Genomic DNA, 20387 nt, shown 5'->3' with positions numbered 1-20387 from the left:
CACTCTCTCCTCGGTATAGTGCTGGGAATAGAGTACTAGTAAACAATCCCAGTATTATTACAGGTTTCTTTGAAAGAAACTCTTACCCATGCCTGCCATCATCCTAAGTTATTGAGCCTTATCTACAAACTATGGAAGAGAAACCATTTTCGTTACCTGTTATGCCAAAACAAATGGATAAATAAAACTTTGGAATCTTCCTATCCTGCATGGCTTCCCAATTATTCTCCCCATTCTGTGGCTTGCCATTCATTATCCTGTGACATTTTCCCCTTTCCCCAGAGTTATATCCCACATCCCCTTTAATGCTAGAATTGTGTTGTTTACAATTCTAGGGACCAGCAGCACAAATACCGTTGGGGGAACAGTGAGTAGCCAGGCTGCCCAGGCTCAGCCACCTGCCATGACTTCCAGTAGGAAGGGCACATTCACAGATGACCTGCACAAGTTGGTAGACAACTGGGCCCGGGACGCCATGAATCTTTCAGGCAGGAGAGGCAGCAAAGGACACATGAATTACGAGGTAAGTCTTAACTTTCCTAACCTGCCAGACTACCAACACACAGGTGAGTCAGGAACTGCCAGGGCTGGCACACCATCCTTACAATCACCACTTCAGCAGACCGTGGATTCTATCTAACATTGGGAAAACAAGGCAGCAATCACTTTCTTTAATGTGTGTACACCTGACACACATCTTCAGACTGAGTTTTCACTTCTCCTTGTTAAGCGTAGAGCCAATAAATATTGCAGGAGGCTTTGTTATGTTTTGCTAATGCTAAGATTAGAACATCTCAGCTCTAGAATAGTATTGCAGTATCACACATTTTGTGAGTGGGTTTTATACCTACATCAAATTCTCATTGTTACTTTCTTGTTTTTAGGGCCCTGGAATGGCAAGGAAGTTCTCTGCTCCTGGGCAGCTGTGCATTTCCATGACCTCAAACCTGGGTGGCTCAGCCCCCATCTCTGCAGCATCTGCTACCTCTTTAGGTCACTTCACCAAGTCGATGTGTCCCCCACAGCAGTATGGTTTTCCAGCTGCTCCATTTGGCACGCAGTGGAGTGGAACAGGTGGCCCAGCACCACAGCCACTTGGCCAGTTTCAGCCTGTAGGAACTGCTTCCTTGCAGAATTTCAACATCAGCAATTTGCAGAAGTCCATCAGTAATCCCCCAGGTTCCAACCTACGGACCACTTAGTCAGAAGTGAAGATGTTAACTGAATAGATTTGGGGGCACAAAATGGAATGCTGGGGGCTGGGGAAGTAGCCTATATACTAACTACTAGTGCTGCATTTAACTGGTTATTTCTTGCCAGAAGGGAATGTTTTTAATACCATTTTTGAACCCTTAGAATGGAGAACCACCCTCCCTCTCCATTTGTAGGAGTTCAAAAAGATGAAAAGAGCAGTTTTCTGGTAGAGGGGCTGCCCGAGACTGCTTTCCTGTTCTGTACCCACCAGTCAGGCCTAGGGCTAGAAGAGAGCCTTGTTACCAGAGTTCCCCAAGAGCTCAGTGTAAGCTAAACCCCTATGTATCTGTCAGTGGATAGAGCGCTTAATTTTACATTTGCCCCAAATCCCTAATTCCTTCCTCCCACAAGAATGCACACCTTAAGATAAAAAGGTTCTCTCCCACTCTGATCCCTACCCCCACTTTCTTTTTAACCTTTACAACCTAGTGAAAAATACCAGGGGACTGGGGTTGCAACCCTTTCTTATATAGGTCATTAATGCTTTAAGCAAGGTATCAGCAGCTTTGACTGCAGCATTAGCAACTAGGGAAACAATGATGTTCCCTGAGGACATGTAACTTTGCCATCAGTTTTGATGTGGAAACACTGTGATATATAAATGTTGTTGGACAACATTAGTTTTAAGAGTAAAATTTGAAAAGTTTAAAAGGTTCACACACACAAAAAAAAGCTAGCTCTGTCCTTTACTTATTAAGACACTTTAAACTTTTTCCTTTGTATTTCCATTGTATTAGATAAATAAATGTGAATGTAAAATTGTATAAATTACTGTACTTGAATACTTCTGTTCTCCCAGTATTGCTTGCTGGATATTTTAGTGCCTTGGACTTCTATTGCTTCTGCTGTTAGCATCAACTTACCAGACCCCAGGTCACCAAAGGGTATGTGGAAAGAAATAGGTCCATATAACCCCAGCAGTGGATATGCCAAAGGGAAAATGAAAGTGGGTTTTTTGTTGTTGTTTTTGTTTTGTTCTGTTTTTTTTTTTCAATCGTTCAACAGTTTTGCCTAGAGCAGGTGTGAGATGAGCAGTGAGAAGTTGGCATCAGAGGTTGAAAACAAAGTTCTGTTTCAGAAAGAGTGAGGGGGGGTTGTGAGCTGTGTGAAAGACAAGGACTGGAGATGTGGGGACAAGCTTGCTTGAAGTGATGCCCAGCCAGTGAACAAGCAAGACCTAAAAGAAATTCAACAAAATGAGATGGGAGTGGGCTAGATTCTAAGTTGGAAAGGATGACAGTGCCAAGTCACAGATGGAAAAGGTTGCTCTACGGAAACCTGCTTAGTTGCCCCCACATTTTGTACATGTACCACACATTTCTCCACTTGAAGTACTGTATTGTAGAAAACAGACCCACTTCTGACTTTCTAGGCATTGTAGGAAAATGCTTATTTCCTTTCCTACCCCTTCTACAATGTCCAAATGGTTGCACAGTCAGAATCTATGTGCCACCTGTACTTCTATATTAGAACTAATACTCTTAACATTTTCATACCCATATCCCCACATAACTGCAACCAACCAGTATTATCTAGTGCTATGCCTAGTTGTTAAAACAGGCAGTTTTCTGTCAATACTGACCTAATTGGCTGTTTGGAATCTGAATAATCTGAGAAAGTGGAGAGAGAGAAGTAGAAGTCCTCATTTCTTGGGTGCTTCCCTCCTTGACCTTGTGTTGGGAACTGTCCCATTTCCAACCTCATGACACATCCCAGGAGTTATGCACTAGACCAAACAGAGCCTGGCTACCTGCACCCTTTGAAGAGTCTGTTGTCTTTAAGTTGGTCTAGGCCAAAAGATACATGTGAGAGCTGAAAGTTTTAGGAGAGGGAAGTGGAAAGAGCATTGTTTCAGGTCCTGCTACCAAAATGTTGGCTCATTTATTCCTTTTTGAAGAGGGTAAAAGGTGCTACGGAAATGAAACGGGTTGGAGGATGGATGAGAATACTTTGTACCAGTGGCAGAGGGTGTCAGATGCAGCATGTGTTGTTGGTTTTGGTTTTAGTCATTTTGAGGTCTTTACCCCCATTCACAAGTTTATTTACTGTTGATTTTTTTTCCCTCCTGTGGATGAAATAACTGAAGCCTAGAGGAACGAGCTAGTGCTACTGAACTGTTTAAATTATTTTTTGTGTTAATACACTTTGAATATCTTTTTCCACATTTAAAGAGAACTTTCCGAATTATAAATGTTTTCCTTACATTATTTAACAATGTACACTGTTTAAAACTGAATTCAAACCTTGGGTGTCTCCACAGCCGTTAACTGTACATTTTGCACTAACTCCGGGTGTTGCGCTTCTTGTAAGATTGCGCTCTGTGCTTCAGTTTGTTACCTTTGTAGACTTATTTAATGAAACCATTCAAATAAACCAAACTTGCTTTTGTTGAGCTGTGGGGTGTCATTTCTAGCCCAAATTGCCTTTTGTTCTCTATGGTCCTATTTTGATTTTATATAATTTATAACTGAATTTGTTGCTCCTTGAGAGCTTTTAGCAGTACTTTTATCCTAAACTAAAATCAAGCTAACAATGAAAGTGAAAGCTTGGAGTATGCTGTCAGTCAATATTTCTGTAAGTATTTGAGTTAGGTCTCAGGTCTCCAGAGACGTTATCTGTCCAATATTATACACTTCCCACCAAACCTAATAGTCTCTGCTTGATCCCTGGAACACACATTGTCTGAAGAGATTACCAATTCCTTCCTACACAATAAATATAAATAATTAAAGAAAACCCCAAATTAAGCCTAAGTAAAATATCAAATTCATTGTTCATTGGGAAAAGAATCTAAACTACTAGAGGCGGTATAGTTGAATAGCTACTTCCTTAAAAAAACTATTCCTGGGGCTGGAGAGAGATCTCAGCAGTTAAGAATATGCACTGTTCCATGTAGTTTTGCTTTTGCCAAGTACAGCCATGAGAGAGGTCTATCTACCAGTAATCAGAGTTGTAAATCCCGCAATTTTGCCAGTTTTAGTAACGTTCAAACATGAATTTACTCAGTGTTTCGAAAATGCACTAAATAGAGCTGGGTGGTGATGATGGTTGCAGTGGTGGCACTGGTGGACCTCTTAGAGTTCTAGGCCAGTCTGGTCTACAAAGAGAAACCCTGTCAGTCTTGGAAAACATCCCCCACCCAGCTGAAGGTGGAAAAAAAGGCTGTTGAGATGTAGTCTTTATTATGAGACTTTAATCATGTACAGTTGAAAAAATTCATGCTGGCCTTCCTTCTATATACAAACTATGTACAACCACAGAACATGGTAAGTGCTAACAATGGAGAAGGCCTAAATCAGAGACACTTAAATACTCTAAATTTTGGTACTTCTCTCAAGATAAAGGGAGGCTTCTATTGACATGAGTCCATATGTGATCTTGAAACCACCACCATGGCCTTATTAGCACTTAGTGGAAAACATGAATCTGGAGCCAAAGGAAAGATGAGCTCGCATATAATTTAATGTAGATGGGCTGCATCACTAAACAGAAGGCAGCCTGAGTGAATAGTAGAGAAAAACTTGGAAAGCCAAAGGAAAGGCATTTTATCTGTTGGCCTCCCTCCCATCACAGGGTATCGCAGCCTTTTTATAGTACTCTATATGCTCTAGTATGCTCTAAAGTTCTCTAATGAGTTCAGAATGAACCATTATATAAAACCTTGGGAACAATTTTGTGACCAAATTGTAAATTCCAAACTTCTTGTGACAGAATCCAGTAATGTCTGGAGCTTCAGGATGGATCCAGTTTCCTTTTCTTCAGGTCCTGGCTCTTCCTATGAGAGTTTCCTGTGAAAAATAAATGGTTAAAATGCAGAAGCCTTATTGGTGGTGCACACCTTTAATCCCAGCACTTGGGAGGCAGAGGCAGGCAGATCTGTGAGTTCGAGGTCTACAAGAGCTAGTTCCAGGACAGCCTCCAAAACAATACAGAGAAACCCTGTCTTGAAAAAAAATGCAGAAGCCTTGAGTTTAAACAGTAGCTAATCGTTACTGGCTTGTATTTGCTAGCAACCCCGACTCAGACAACACACGAATGAGAATGACCACTGGATCTCATTCTCATGACATCTCTAGATACAGTCAAGCCTGGTTTCTAACTTTGTATTGGGCCACATTCATAGCTCTCTTGAGTCTCAGGTTGGACACACCTCACCATGTCCCATTTATCCCAACAATTTTTTTTATCTTAATCCTTTCTTGTGAATGTTTTGTCTGCATGTATGTCTATGCACCATTTACATGTCTGATGTCAAGAGTCCAGAAAGGGGGTGTTCAATCCCTTGGAACTGGAGTTGTATACAGTTTTGAGTCAATACATGTGTGCTAGGAGCTAAATCCAGGTCCTTTGCAAAAGTAGTATGCCATCTTTCCAGTCCCCCTAATTCAACTTCTTAAAATGAACTAACACACTCCCTTTAAATTTTATAGAATTAGACCTAGAATTTTTGTTCTTCCACACAACTCTACTACCTAGTACATGCTGGTGCGTGCTGCAGGTCTGCAGGTGACCAGCTTCATGTTTTTCTGGTGGCATCTGGTGGCAAAGGCTGTGTAGGACACCATCCTGGATCACCTGGTTGTTGAAGGCTCGGGTGGCAGAGGTTTGAGGGGGTTCTGGTCTAGACAAGGGCTTAATGATATCCTCTAAATCTGGAGTCAGGTCCCACATTTCAAGGTTGTCTTCAGGGTTCTCTACAGAGAGAAAACAAAGTGTTAGTCACTAGCTTCCATGTTTTGACAGGTGTGATGGTATACATGGCAGCAGTGAGCAGGAAGACAGACAGCTCCACACCTGGCAGTAACTCCCTGTCTCGGTTAAAAAAGGGGGGAAAATCACTTTGAGTGCCCTCTTATAAATCCCTCCTTTGGTTAAAGAATAGAGGAACATGTACCAGAACTCCAGTAGGTCCATTGGGAACCTCTTTCCATTTTGTAAAACTTAAAAAATGGGGCTGGAGAGATGGCTCAGCTCTTCCAGAGATTCTGAGTTCAATTCCCAGAAACCACAAGGTGGCTCACAACCGTCCATAATGAGATCTGGTGCCCTCTACTGGCCTGCAGGTATACATGCAGACAGAACACTGAATACATAATAAATCTTAAAAAAAAAAAAAAAGACTTAAAAAATGAGATGAGAGCCAGAGAGATGGCTAATCAGGTAAAGTCACTTGCCTCCAAATCTAACAAGCTGAGTTGAAGACCCAGGACCCAGGTAGAGAGAATTGACAAGATGAAATCTATGGGCTGGGTATATAGCTCAATGGTAGAACACCTGCCTAGCATTACAAAGGCATAGGTTCAATCCCAGCACTGCACCCAACCCTTCCCAAAAACATGAATCTGCCAAAAGGTACACAGCACAGTAACTTACTCCTAAGTATTTACTGGTTAATTCTGAAGTCATTTACCTGGAACGACAGCTTTCTCCCGGAGGAGTTCTGAGGCAGCAGTTGTAGGGGTACTGTGTTTCGGGGGAGGGTCTGGAAGCACTGCTACAGTTTGCACAGGAGACAAAGAACAAGCCAGAGGTCATAATAACTTGAGTCTGTCTATTCCCCTCTCACATCTTGAGTGTTCAGGCTCCTGACTCCCAGGCCTGTCACTATACACCTAGCTCGTATACTGTCTGCTTCTCACTAAAGTAGGAAGAACCAGTGTGGGGTTTTTTGGGGTTTTTTTGTTGTTGTTGTTTGTTTGTTTGGTGTTTTGTTTGTGGGAGACAGTCTCTTTTGTAGCCCAGGCAGGCCTGGAATTCCCTAGAAAGCCAAGATGACCTGGAATATCTGATGCTCCTGGGATGCTAGGTGAGCACTCCACCATCCAAGCAACACCCCCAACCCATTTTCCATCAACAGCAAAGGCCTCCAGCCCATGATTCTGGGACAGGGCAGCACATCTTGGATCCCATCCCTGCCCTTCAAGCTCCTGGCACAGCTAGAAACTTTAGGCTTATTACTCAAGATATGCCCAGAACGGTGACTATGTTTTGGTTTGTCTTTTCATAAATTACTGATGCTGTGGTGCTGAGGGTGAGAATAAACCCAGCATATAACCTGCACCTTCACTACATAAGAAAATGGGCTCCATGGACCAGGAAAGTCCTTAACAAATATCTGTACAACATCAACAACATCTAATTCTGCGAAACCCAAGCTCAGGTTAATTTAAGCTCTTGGGTACAGAATCTGCTAAAAGCTCCAGCTTCATCTTATATTCAAAAGCCATTCAAGATGCAAGCTTCCTAATGCAGAAACAAGCAAAGCAATTCCTTTTTCTTGTTTTGTTTTTTGAGACAGGGTTTCTCTGTAACTTTGGAGCCTGTCCTGTAACTGTAGACCAGGCTGGCCTCGAACTCACGGAGAGCCACCTACCTCTGGCTCCCAGGTGCTGGGATTAAAGGCGCATGCCACACCGCCTGGCACAAATTCCAGGAAGATTGTATAGACCAGGCTGGCCTGAAACTCATAGATGCACCTGCCTCTGCCTCTCAAGTGCTACAGATTATGTCAATCATAGCCCACTGACTTCCCTAAAAAGCCCTTTGGAACTGGGAAGGAGCAGGGCAGATTCTTACAACCTAATTCTGCGGGGTGACCTGTCCTACCTGGAACTAGAAGCCCTAGCGAGGTACGACCTGGAGTAAGTCGCAGACACCCCTTACACACCCACACGCTCGGCTTCCACTTCTGCGGCATGTGTGTGGCCCTGCTGGTGCATCTCCATCTGCTGCCGGAACTGCTGCTGTAGCTGCTTCTGCCGGAGCTTCCGGAGCTTGCGCTGGTGAATGGCATCACTCTCCACCACGGGGGCGGCCAGACTGCTGCAAACCAAGTTAACCACAATGCACCCGGCATGAGGAAGCACACGAGCCCCTTGCTGGTTTCAAAGGCAGGAGTGAAGAGACCAAAGCCACACTAGAAGGGGCGGAAGAGGAAAGGGAGGGAACCTGTGTCCAGTACCAGGAGCTGCTGCAGTCCTTAACCCCCTGCAGCCTAATGTCCGAATCATGCGGGTGGTTTGGTCTGCAAGGAGAAGTCGCTTCTTGTGGTTTTGGGGGTCCCGGTGCTTCATTCTGTCGGCAGCTGTTATATCTTGCCTGTTCCACAGATGGTTCAAAATCTTCTCTCTTTGCTTTAGTTAAATCCACTTCAAGAGGGAGCTGGTAAGAGAAAAAGTAGGAAAACTGAAGGTACCCCATACCCTGCTTTCCTTCCGTCATGCTCTCCTGCAGACACTTGCTGATCCTTGACCTAAAGGATCTCGTAAGCCCCCCAGAAGCTGAGAGAAATGACCCACAACTTCCAAGTTGCTTGGTTTGTTTTTGAACTTGACTCTCTGTGTCCCACACTGATGGCAAACTCCAGGGCCCAGGCAAGCCTGAGCAGCTGGGGCTGCAGGCAGCTGGCATACTTTAGCAAAAGCAATTCATCTGCATAAGTCAAGTTACAATAAAAATGAATCTTTGCTTTTGATGAAAGGAGTCTATATGTCTATATACTCTAACTTGACTCTTCCCTGGAGGCTGACCTGTCTTTTGATGAAAGTAGTCTATATGTGTCTATATGCTCTAACTTGACTCTTCCCTGGAGGCTGACCTGTCTTTTGATGAGAGTAGTCTATATGTCTCTATATACGCTAACTTGACTCTTCCCTGGAGGCTGACCTGTCTTTTGATGAAAGTAGTCTATATGTGTCTATATACGCTAACTTGACTCTTCCCTGGAGGCTGACCTGTCTTTGGTGTCTGCTTATGCCCTTTTTTCTGCACAGTGGCTCACAAGCCCAGCAGCGCTCTAGGAGGCATTGGCAGAGGACAGCTGCAAGCTGGAGGCCAACCCAGGCTACACCTTGAGACGCTGTCTCAGAAGGGAAGGAAAGAGGAAATGGAAGAAAGGGGAGGGAGGAAATAAAGAAAAGCTGCAGTCCTTCCAATTCAAAAGGAAATGACACAAAGACAGAATACAAAGTCCTCCAATCAACACTAGTACACAATAACATTACTGTAAGGCTGCACACAGAATTTAAAGAGCAAAGCAATAATAGAAAAATTTAATTTAAAAAGCAAAGAACTACGAGGAAAAGAGGAAGCAGGTATGGAGTCAGAAGCCAGCAGACACTCCACTGGTCCTGTGATAAGAGGACGGATGGGCAGCACCTGACAGGGCTCTGAGGGAGAGAGACGGCAACTCTGCCAGGCAGACACCACCTCAGCCCAAGCTGACTTCCACACATCTACCGTGCACCACACTAAGGCTGGTGCTAAGATCTCATAGAAAGGAGGTGACAGGAACAGAATGGAGGTGTGTGCCTCACTGCCACCAGAGCCAAGGGAAGAAAGATGGCTAGTATGAGCTAGTTTGAGCATGTACAGGGAACAGCAACAGTTCGAGAGGAGCCAGGGACCACACCCAGCATGGCTCTCAGTACAAGGGGGGGCAGGAGCCGGCTGGTCACATATGCTGGTCACATCTGTTAGCATTAACCTTCCAACCCTGAAATAACCATTCTAGATGCTGCCAAACGCCGACCCCTCGCTTCTTCCCGCTGCTACACTCAAGGACATGCTGGCGAAGTTGCATGCTGTGTTAGGAAGCAGCCACCGCCCCACTCCTCACAGCTCACATACCTGTCGTGGGAGCTTATTTAGTGACCTCAGATAGTCTTTGTCCAGAATGCAGTTTCCAAGTGCATTCCCAAAACTCCTACAGTAACAAAAAAGCAAAACAGTTCACAGTTACGACATCTGAGTCACAACATCACAAAGCTGCAACTACAAGAGAGGAAATGGACCCTCATCTTCATTCAGTAAGTGGCAATGGAACATGTCACATTCCTGCATTATACCAGCTTCTGAGAGCACAACAGTGACCTGACACAAATCTCTCACGGGGAGACCAAGCCCCACACTCAACCACCTGTTAAGGTCAGACCTCTGGGGAGTGGGACAGACTGATGAGATCTTAGGAGCTGGGGACTTGTCCTTGGGGACTACAGATCATTGGGTTTGTTTTCTGTTTGTTTCTTAACTTCTCCGGCATAATGCATGTCCTTCCCCCAGACCCACAGCAATAAGGCCAATCAATCCTGAAAAAACTCTCTCAGGACCTAGGCAAACTAAACCTCCCGGAGTCGATGTATGGGGCATCTGCTGAAAGGCTGTAAGCACCTGAGCCCTTCCCAGGAGCAAAGGGAGGAGCCAGCACTGAGAATAGTGGAGTCTGAATCCAGCGTGGAGTCACTGGAAAGCACAAAAGCCAGGAAACAAGGGCCCAAGCTAAAATGAGGCTCCCCTCCCTTCTCATGGCACTCTCTCTGAAATATGAGCTAGAATGAGGTGGGTGGACCCCAGCTTTCTTACCTGAGCGCCCGCTTCAGCCCGTCAGTCACAGCCTCCTTCCTGGCCTTCTCCAGCGACAAGGCCTTTGACCTTAGGCCCTCACTAACTCCGTAACCCACGTCCTCATGATAGGAACCGTCCTAAGGTAAAAGGATGTTGTTAGAACTCTGACACGAAAGTTGTAATCCTGTTCCCTGAACAACAGCACTCAAAAAAAAGAAACCAACACCCCCTCCCTGAGACAGGACCCTGCTCAAGAGGACACAGCACAGAGCTGTGTTCTAGAACTGTGCCTGGAGCAGATCTGCCTGGAAACATGCCTGTGGTCAGTGCCAAATCATTAAAATATTTAAAACTGTAAGGTCAAAAGAAATTGGCCAAAACCAATTTATTCTCACACACGCACCCACACATGCGCCCAATAACACACACATGTAGAAGTACAATGGAGCTATAAATGAAACTTTCAGTCATAAATATATTCGGACAAAAGCAGCAGGAAATAGTTCAGAGTCAAAACCAGGACAAGGAAATTTCTGACACAAGTGTAGCTCAACAGGACATGGTAGCACAGTCCTATAACCCCAGGACTCAGACGATGAGAAGCAAGAGGACTGCGAGCTTAAGCATAACCCAAGCTACACACTGAGATTTTTCTAAAGCTAATGGAAGCACATGCCTGTCATCTCAGCACGCACGAGACAGAGAAAGGAAGTCTGAGCCTCAGGTACCTGGGGTCTACACAGTGAGATGTTTAGGCCAGGGGTTCTCAACCTCCCTAACGCCACAGTCCTTTAATACAGTTCCTCATGTTGTGGTGACCCCAACCATAAAACTATTTCATAGCTACTTCCTAACTATAATTTTGCTACTGTTATGAATTGTAATGTAAATATCTGATATTGCAGCTTGTCTTAGTGACCCCTGTAAAAGAGTCTTTTGACTCCCAAAGGGGTCAATACCCATAGGTAGAGAACCACTGCTCTAACCTTAGGTAAGGGGTATGGGACACAGCATTGCTTCAAATAAATGATAGCATTTAATCCCCTATGGCACTTAGGTTTTTGTTATATTATAAAAAGATTTGACTGTCACATTAGACACTTATACACACACACACACACTCCTTTTATATTTATGTGGTCAAACTTTTGTGTATCAACTTCAAATGAGTCGGACACATCCTTTAAACTCTCCTTTGAGGGCAGATGAGCAAGGATATCTGAATACAGCCATCCTAGGCACCCTGGTCAAGAGACACCCCAGGTCTACACTCAAGACTCCCCCTGCTCACTCTGTCTGCTCAGGAAGCAGTGGCACCCCACCCCTCACCTTTAACTGCACCCTTACAAATGCACAGACTCCCACGTAGAATTTGCCATTGTTGAGGTCAACAAAATCTAGGAATAGGAAAGAGATCCAGTTGGAAAGATACTGATCCCTGCACCTCACCCACTTTCCTTGGCTGGCAATCAAACCCACCTACCCACATCCTGACTCAGTAACTGTCTAAGCGGGAGTAAACAGTTATGAAGTAAGGAACATGAAGTCAGCACACGCACAGAACATACCCACATTCTGCTGGGTGATGGAGTGTGCCCAGCCGTTGTAACCAAACATCTCATTGGCCAAGTTAATTACTCGATGACCTTCAATATAACACACCTAGAATATAAATTTTTAAGAAAAAGCTGTAAAAATGTCCTTGGTATTTTTTAATGTGAATTAAAATTCATTTATTCCTCATATGTTTTTGGCAAAACCGTCTTTCCACAGGAAATCTCAAAGTATTTCAGAGACTTTTGGAAAAATCCAACTGGAACTAGCAGTCAGTCTCTGGAAGGGACCAGCCTCGGGAAGAAATGTCAGGCTGACACAGCTTATGGAGCACCGACACCATGCACAGGCCTTTAGCATGAGCAGCTCAGCGTAGCACAGGAGCCAAGACAAGATCTGGTGTGATGGCTTGTGGAATATTACTTTAACTATGTAAAGACGTGTCACATTTGTTATATTATGTAAAGATGTGTTGCTGTATTATCTTGCCTAGCTACTGCACCTGATTGATCTAACAAAAGCTGAACTGGCAATAGCTGAGCAGAGGAGGGAGAGGTGGAGCTGGCGGGCAGAGAATAGATGGGAGGAATCTTGAGAGAAGAGAGAATGAGGGGAAGAGAGAGGATACCTGGGGCCAGAAGCTAGGCAGTGGCCAGACAGACGGACATGGAATAGGACGGGGAGGGGAGGGTTAGGTAAAAAGCCCCAAAGCAAAATGTAGATGAAGAGAAACAGTTTAAACTAAGTTATAAGAACAGGTGGGACAAGGTAAGGCCAAGCATTTGTAACCAATGCTAAGTCTCCATGTCATGATTTGGGTGCTACAGTGGCGCACGCCTTTAATCCCAGCACTTGGGAAGCAGAGGCAGGAGGGTCTCGGCGAGTTCGAGGTCACCCTGGTTTACAGAGCGAGTTCCAGGACAGCCACAGTGGTTACACAGAGAAACTGTCTCAAAAAAAGAAAAAAGAAAAAACAATCTCAATATGGAATTTACAGCAATCTCAAGACAGTTTTTGGGTCACTGCAGATGACAATGAAGTCTGGAACCCACCCCTTCAAGAGGAACTAGAAAGAATCTAGTAACAGGAAGACAGGCTTCTGAATCCATGGAATCTAGTAAAACCAAGAGGCAGAATCTTCTAGTCGACTGCTACATGCATGCATACCCAAGACTTACCTTCTGGCCTCCTCCAGCCATGCGGCTGCTGATGTATTCTGGGCCCAGTCTCTGCCTCAGAGCCCTCTGGATAGCCTGGTACTCCTCTGCTGTGTACTGGCTCTACAACCCAGAAGGGGAAATCTAATTACAATCTGTGTCGTTCCTCCCACAGAAAATCCCTCCCTGAGTTTCCAGACACAGCACCTCTTCCCACTTTTGTTTTTTGTTTTTCAGTTTTTTTTTTTTTATGAGACAGGGTTTCTCTGTATTGTTTTGGAGGCTGTCAGTCCAGCCCGGCCTCGAACTCACAGAGATCCGCCTGCCTCTGCTTCCCGAGTGCTGGGATTAAAGGCATGCGCCACCACCGCCCGGCCCCCACTTTTGAATACTGAAGAAGAGAATGCCCGCCTAGCAGGCATGAGCTCTGGGCTCCATCCTCAGCCACATCATACATACATACATACATACATACATACATACATACATACATAAATACATCAAAGCATTGCATGGTATCCTTTAAAAAAGCATAACTTTATGCACTCATTAAAAATTGCTTTAAACCAGATAGGGGTGGCACACACCTTTAATTCCAGCACTCAACAGGAAGAGGCAGACAGATCTCTGAGGCCAGTCTCGTCTACAGAGTATGTTCCAGGACAGCCAGGGCTACACAAAGAAACCCTGTCAGGGGTGGGGGGGGGGGGGGGGGAATTTAAATGGCTATGAACCTGAGACTAGATAGATAGTTCGTGGGCCTAGAGGAAAACCTACTACTATTATTCTGCAAAGGAACATAGCAATAAAATGACTCCTAATGACGTACACAGAGATCTCTGCTTCACTCAACCCTCATCAGAGACACACAGCTATACAATGTGTAGAGAGTAAGAGTCTTTGGCCCACTCGGCCCTAAATGGAATGTCTTCATTAGCCCCCCCTCCCCTCAAGGCTCAGGGATCTATGCAGAAGAGGCAGAAAGATTCTAAGAGCCAGAGATGATGCCAAGACGCATGACTGATGCACACGTGAGCTCAGACTGTGGAAACACACACAAGACCTGCACAGGTTCAGACCACACAAAATCCTGGCACTGAGCAGGGGAAGTAAATGCAAAGTCCCACCCCTAACCAAGATGCCAACCGCCCTGCAACCTGCTGGGAGACGAAGGATCAGTTCTAGCCACACTCTGGGGCAGGCCCAGTACTCACCGGCACTGACCACCACACAAGGAAGGAACTCCAGGCCTGGTACTCACCGGCACTGACCATGACACAAGGAACTCCACGGGGCTTTTTGTGACCTCTTGAGTTTGAGTTCACTCTTTTGTTGTTTTGTTTTGTTTGAGGGTGGGGGAGGGCATTTCTTGTCTTACTATTTTTGTTTTAATTTTTGGGTTGTTTTGTTGTATTTTTCCTGTTCAAAGGGATTTGTTTTGTAATATGTTTTGAGAAAGAGAGAAAAAAAGCATGAAGTTGGATGGATAGGGAGATGGAACTATATGGGAGGACTTAAGAGGAAAACAATGTAAGAATAAAAATTTTAAAAAAAAAGCTGCCAAGTGTTGGAGGTACACACCTTCAATCCTAGCACTTGGGAAACAGGCAGGCAGATCTCTGTGAGTTTGAGGCCAGCCTGGTCTATAGAACAGCCAGGGCTACACAAAGAAACCATGCCTCAAAAAAAAAAAAATGAATGCATGAAGAATAAACAAACAATTAAACTGGTTGTGGTGGTACATCATTTTAATCCCAGTACTTCAGAGGCAAAGGCAGGTGGATCGCTGTGCATTCGAAGCCAGCCTGGTCTACATAGTGAGTTCTAGGTCAGCCAGGGCTACACAGAGAAACGCTGTCTCAAAAAACAAAACAAAAAAAATTTAATATAAAAATATTGCTTTAAAGTATTGCTGCTATCCTTGAATTTTTTTCAAGCTCAATTAGGTTTCAGTTTGGCTTCGTGGAGCTAGGAACAGACCCCAAGGCCTCATACAAGCTAAAGAAGCTCTCCCACTAAGGGAGCTCCAGCCCTTTGAAGCAGAAACCCAATGGGCCTCAGAGCCTAAACTTTACATTCCACAGGCGAGGCAAAAGGAGTACAGAGCTCTTACAATGTCCAGTTCCACAATTCCCATCCCACAGATACACAAACACATCAAGGTTTCTTCCCTTTTCCTGTTTAAATTAGCTAAGTGCTAGCAATACTTTGATAAAGACAGAATTTGTGTAGACAAAACAAGATTCTTCTGTGCAGTTTCCACACAAAGAGCGGCTTCACATGCATGTACTATATTCAAATAGGCTAAAAATTTATAACATATGAACACAAATAATTTACACCTAAATGTAATCCCTTGTACTATTAGTCTTTTAAGTTTTTATTACATCCTAAAATGTATTTATTTTGCACGTGTATACAGAAGTACACAGCACAGTGTGACCATAGGCTCAGAGGACAGCAGGAGTCAGTTCTCCCCTCTACCATGTGGACCCCAGGGGTCAACCCCAGGTCATCAGGCTTGGCAGCAGGTGTCATCTGCCAAGCCACCTCACTGGCCCTACTGTTGGTCTTCACTGCAAAGTTCACAAAAACATTTAGTTACTAAGGACCTTGGAACAAAATGACAAAATGACAAAATACCACACCATGCTGGGGCCATAATAGCTCAGTGCTAGAGTTCTAAGTTCTACCTCAGTACTGCAAAACAGCAAATACTGCTGACGGGGGATGTCCTTCTGTATATGTGTTTCTCTTATTGGTTGATGAATAAAACACTGTTTTGCCAATAGAGGCAGGAAGACAGGCAGGACTAGGAGGCGAGGAGAATTCTGGGAAAGGTAGGCGGAGAGAGACTGCGAAGAGATGCCATGCAGCCAGCAAAGGAGTAACAGGTCCGGGCATTCTCCGGTAAGCCAAGACCACGTGGAAATACTTATATTAATGGGTTAATAACTAAGACAGAGCTAGCCAATAAGAAGCCCTAGTCATCAGCCACCAATTTTATAATTAATATAGTGTCTGTGTGCTTATTTGGGGGTAAGGCCTTGGTGGGACCCAGGTGGGAAAGAAACTCCAGCAACATACTGCATGGAAAGGAGAAAGGAATATAAGTAACTTACACATATGATGACAGTGTCATTTCATCCAAACTTTCCTCACTTAAACTTCTTCTACCAGGATGAAGCAACTAGTTACCTGCCCGAAGCACAGCACAGACTTCGCACCAGCAAAGGGAGGATGGACGTCACAGCCCCCATTGACCATTTCCTCAGCTCCAGCCATGTTGACTCTGTTTAAATAAAACACCAATAAGGACAGGATTAGGGGAAAATCAGAGAAAAAGCAAAGATAAGAGCTGACTATGTTCTGTTACATATTTGGTTTTTGGCTGGCTAGTTTTTGTTTTAATGTGTGTATATATATGTATAATACATGTATAATACGTATCTGTATATTATAGCATGTATGATATATACATATGCAGTATATATACATACATATACATGTATATCAAATCATCACTGTAACTGAGGGTGTGGCAAACGCTTAATTGGAAGGATCATTGCAGCCCAGGATCTGAAGCCTGAGTTATACAGAGCCGTTCAAAATAACAAAACAAGCTGGGCGTTGGTGGCGCACACCTTTAGTCCCAGCACTCAGGAGGCAAAAGCAGGCGGATCTGTGAATTCAAGACCAGCCTGGTCTACAAGAGCTACTTCCAGGACAGCCTCCAAAGCCACAGAGAAACCCTGTCTAGAAAAACCAAAAGACAAACAAAAAAAAAACCCACAAAATAACAAGACAAATCATACTGAACACCTTCTAAGACTAGAAGGGATTAAAAGGATGTTTGATTTTATATATATATATTTACTTTTTATGTGCATTGCTGTTTTGCCTATATGTATATCTGTTGGAGGGTGTTGGATCCCCTGGAACTGGAGTTTTAGACAGTTGTGAGCTGCCATGTGGGTCCTTGGAATTAAGCCCAAGTCCTCTGGAAGAGCAGCCTCTAAGCCATCTTAACCTCTAAGCCATCTGAGCCATCTCTCCGGCACCCACAGTTGTTTGCTTTGACACAGGGCCTTCCTCTGTAGCCCTGGCTAGCCTGAAACTCACTACATATATCAGGGCAGCCTCTGCCTCCCAAGTGCTAGGACTGCAGGCTTGCGCCACCGGTACACCCAGAAAGAGCTGTGTTTGCTTGCTTGCTTTGGTTTTTCTTTTCTTCTTTTTTACCATGGGAAGGAAGTTTTATTGGGGGAAGGGAAGGAAGTAGGGAAAGGGAGAGAGAAAAGAGAATGACAGAGAAAAAGAGAGAGAGAAAAGGAGTTGCTTTCCAAGATACGGTTTCTCTATGTAGTCCTGGCTGTCCTGGAACTCACTCTGTAGAACCAACTGGCCTCAAACTCAGAGATCTGCATGCCTCTACCTCACAAGTACTGGGATTAAAGGTGTGTGCCTCCACCACCCAGCCAACGTTTTTGTTTTTTTGTTTTTTGAAAAGTTAAGAAACATTTGAATGTTTACATGTACGTGTGTTCTGCCTGCATGCATGTCTGTGTACTACAGGCGTACATAGTGCCCCCCTAGTCCAGAAGAAGGCGTCCCTTGCAACTAGAGCTATAGACAGCTGTAAGCCTCCATGTGGGTGCTGGGAACTGAACATCTGTCCTTGGGAAGAACAGCCACTGCCCTTATCTACTGAGTCATCTCTCTAGCCCCAATATTTTTATTAAAATATAATTATATAATTATCTCTTCCTGTCCTCTAATCCCTCCCATATGCCCCTCCAAATTTCATAGCCTTTTTTTCTTTGTTTTACATAACACAGACACACATATATGAATATATAAATACACGCCTACTGAGTTTATCTCATGTAGCAGGTGTGTGTTTGATTTTAGGGCTGATCATTCGGTTCTGGATTCTGGATTCGGTTCTGGTCATTAACTGCCTATAGCTCTTCACCTGGAGGTGGAGTCCTGAAGCGTTCCCCCATGGATGGCATGTCGACTGGTGCTGTCATTGCCCAGGTCTTACTAAGGCAGCAATATTAAGATGCCATGGGCATAATGTCCTTGTCATGTAAAAGACACACTGTTACAGCACAATTCCTGTCTCTTCTGAGACGTTCTCCGTGTCTGGGATGCGGGATAAATACTGATTTTAATTACAGACTTGTATGCCTGTGTGTGGGTATGTGAATGTGAGTACAGGTGCCTGTGGAGGCCAGATGCATCAGATCCCCTGGGGCTGGGGTTATAAATGGCTGTAAGGTACCTGATAATGAGTGTTGGGAACCCAACTCAGTTCTCCCCAAGAACAGAAACCACTGAGACAGACAGACAGACAGCTCCGGGCCAATCATCTGTTTAAAAGTGTTCAACATCATGAGCCACCAAAGAAATGTAAACTAAAACTACTGAGAGCCCATCTCAATCCAGTCAGAATAGTTGTCAACAAGCCAACAATACGCCGGGCATTGGTGGCACACGCCTTTAATCCCAGCACTTGGGAGGCAGAGGCAGGCGGATCTCTGTGAGTTCAAGATCAGCCTGGTCTACAAGAGCTAGTTCCAGGACAGTCTCCAAAGCCACAGAGAAACCCTGTCTCGAAAAAGAAAAAAGAAAAAAGAAAAAAGCAAACAAGTAACAAATGGCTAGGAGGGAGGTTTACTGATGGGACTATAAATCAGTGCAACCAATACAGATATTAGTGTTGAGCATTTCCCCAAAACTAAAAAGAATTACCTCATGGCTATCCCTCGTCTATGCATATGCCCAAAGGACTCTAGATCCAACCACGTGAGCTACCTGTGCATCTGTTCATATGCTGCTCTGGCCTAGACGGCCATCAACTTATCAATTGATGGGTAATGAAAACGGGATACACACAACGGGACTTTATTCAGCTGAAACATTAAAAGTACTGTATTATTTCACACAAGTGAAACAGGCAAGTTCACAGACACAAAGGAGAAGAGGTGCTGGGAGTAGGGGAAACCGGAGGGCTTCAGGATTTATTTAGGGGTAATGAAAATGTTGTGAAATTCGAGAATGCTAGGGGTTGCACAACCCCGAAAACATATAGTAATAGTCACAGAACCGTACACCTCCAAGGAGAGAATTTAGTGTGCTAGTGCACACCTCAGTTTTCAAAGCCCAGAAGGAAGCTGGGCGTTGGTGGCGCACGCCTTTAATCGCAACACTAGAGAGGCAGAGGCAGGCGGATCTCTGTGAGTTCCAGGCCAGCCTGGTCTACAAAGCTACACAGAGAAACCCTGTCTCGAAAACCAGAAGTCAAAGTTCAGAAGGGTTGAAATATGCGGCTACCCTGGATGTCAAATCCTTTAAGTTCACCGGTTCTTCCCAACTCCACCCACTCCCTGACAGTTACCGCGCCGGTGGCACCACCTCCAGGGCAGCTGCCCTCCCAAGCACGAGGCCAGCATCCCCGGACCCGGCGCCTCGCCCCAGCACCAGCGGAGCCCTGGGGGCTTCCGGCTTCGGCCTCTCCAGCTGAGACGCCCCCGCGGAGGACGTGCTCAGCCGCCGCCCGAGGAATTCCAGTCCGAATCCGAGGGGCCCCAGGCTCCGCGACCCCGCCGAAACCACCCACTCACGCGCCTCGGAACGCGGTGCACGCAGGTGCTCAGTCCCGCCGCCGGGAAGCCGCAGAGGGCCTCGCGGAAGACACGGAGGAGTAAGCCCGGGGGACGCCAGGAAGGAGGTCCGCACCCAAGGCATAACAGAAGGAGGAGCCGTAAGTCAAGCCAGAAGGCGACCCGAGCCGCAAAGCAGTCTGTCGCAAACCATGAGGCGCGCTGGAGGCAGCCGAGAAGACTGCCCCCGGGACGCGCACTCCGTTATTCCCACCTCAAGCTTCGCCAGCTTTTCTGCTGCCTGGGTCGGCCTGGAGCTGCCGCCCCCCCCCCCCACTGCCTCGACGGCCCTTGCCCACTCTTCAAGGATGCAGCTTCACCCAAGCCCCCTGAGGCTGTGACCCTTCGCCTGGGTTCTGTAGGCCCCCTGCAAGGGTGCCTGTCGAGCCAGCCAGTCTGTCACCTCACCTGT

The 20387-nt window shown here is 45.3% G+C and overlaps 2 protein-coding genes across 21 annotated transcripts in view; one reads left to right on the top strand and one right to left on the bottom strand.

Annotated features, from left to right (window-relative positions):
- The window catches only part of Wnk1 (WNK lysine deficient protein kinase 1), a 109230-nt gene extending 105584 nt beyond the window's left edge, over window positions 1-3646 (top strand). For all 14 annotated transcript variants that reach the window (XM_040737426.1, XM_040737425.1, XM_013110353.3 and 11 more), the window contains 2 exons: window positions 336-523; window positions 885-3646. In XM_040737426.1, coding sequence (XP_040593360.1) covers window positions 336-523; window positions 885-1202 — 506 coding nt within the window. In that variant the 3' untranslated portion in view covers window positions 1203-3646. The remainder of the gene's footprint in view (window positions 1-335; window positions 524-884) is intronic.
- Window positions 3647-4430: 784 nt separating this feature from the next.
- Rad52 (RAD52 homolog, DNA repair protein) lies at window positions 4431-20062 on the bottom strand. Of its 7 annotated transcripts, none has more exons than XM_013110503.3 (12): window positions 19941-20062; window positions 16506-16599; window positions 13329-13430; window positions 12165-12258; window positions 11926-11993; window positions 10615-10733; window positions 9883-9958; window positions 8216-8415; window positions 7922-8076; window positions 6665-6748; window positions 5727-5948; window positions 4431-5042 (listed from the first exon to the last, which is right to left on the bottom strand). In XM_013110503.3, the coding sequence occupies exons 2-12, from the start codon at window positions 16590-16592 to the stop codon at window positions 4987-4989; spliced, it is 1263 nt and encodes a 420-aa protein (XP_012965957.1). In that variant the 5' UTR covers window positions 16593-16599; window positions 19941-20062; the 3' UTR covers window positions 4431-4986. The 7 variants fall into 7 exon arrangements, with proteins under 7 accessions (XP_012965957.1, XP_021080418.1, XP_021080417.2 ...); XM_021224759.2 differs by having other exon boundaries at window positions 5830-5948; XM_021224758.2 differs by having other exon boundaries at window positions 7922-8073.
- Window positions 20063-20387: the final 325 nt, after the last annotated feature.

This window comes from Mesocricetus auratus, unplaced genomic scaffold (genome assembly GCF_017639785.1).
Source record: "Mesocricetus auratus isolate SY011 unplaced genomic scaffold, BCM_Maur_2.0 Super-Scaffold_100676, whole genome shotgun sequence".
In the NCBI taxonomy this organism is placed as follows: domain Eukaryota; kingdom Metazoa; phylum Chordata; class Mammalia; order Rodentia; family Cricetidae; genus Mesocricetus; species Mesocricetus auratus.
The sequence above is the reverse complement of the archived record's forward strand: the minus strand, read 5'-3'. Positions and strand labels throughout refer to the sequence as shown.

Bases quoted from the DNA above. Each gene is read 5' to 3' on its own strand.
- Rad52 (XM_013110503.3), bottom strand. From the start codon at position 16,592: ATGGCTGGAGCTGAGGAAATGGTCAATGGGGGCTGTGACGTCCATCCT. The intron at 13,431-16,505 runs GTAACTAGTTGC...TCTGGGTTGTAG, and splicing joins CTGTGCTGTGCTTCGGGCAG to AGCCAGTACACAGCAGAGGA. The intron at 10,734-11,925 runs GTGAGGGGTGGG...CTTTTACCTTAG, and splicing joins TTGTAAGGGTGCAGTTAAAG to GACGGTTCCTATCATGAGGA.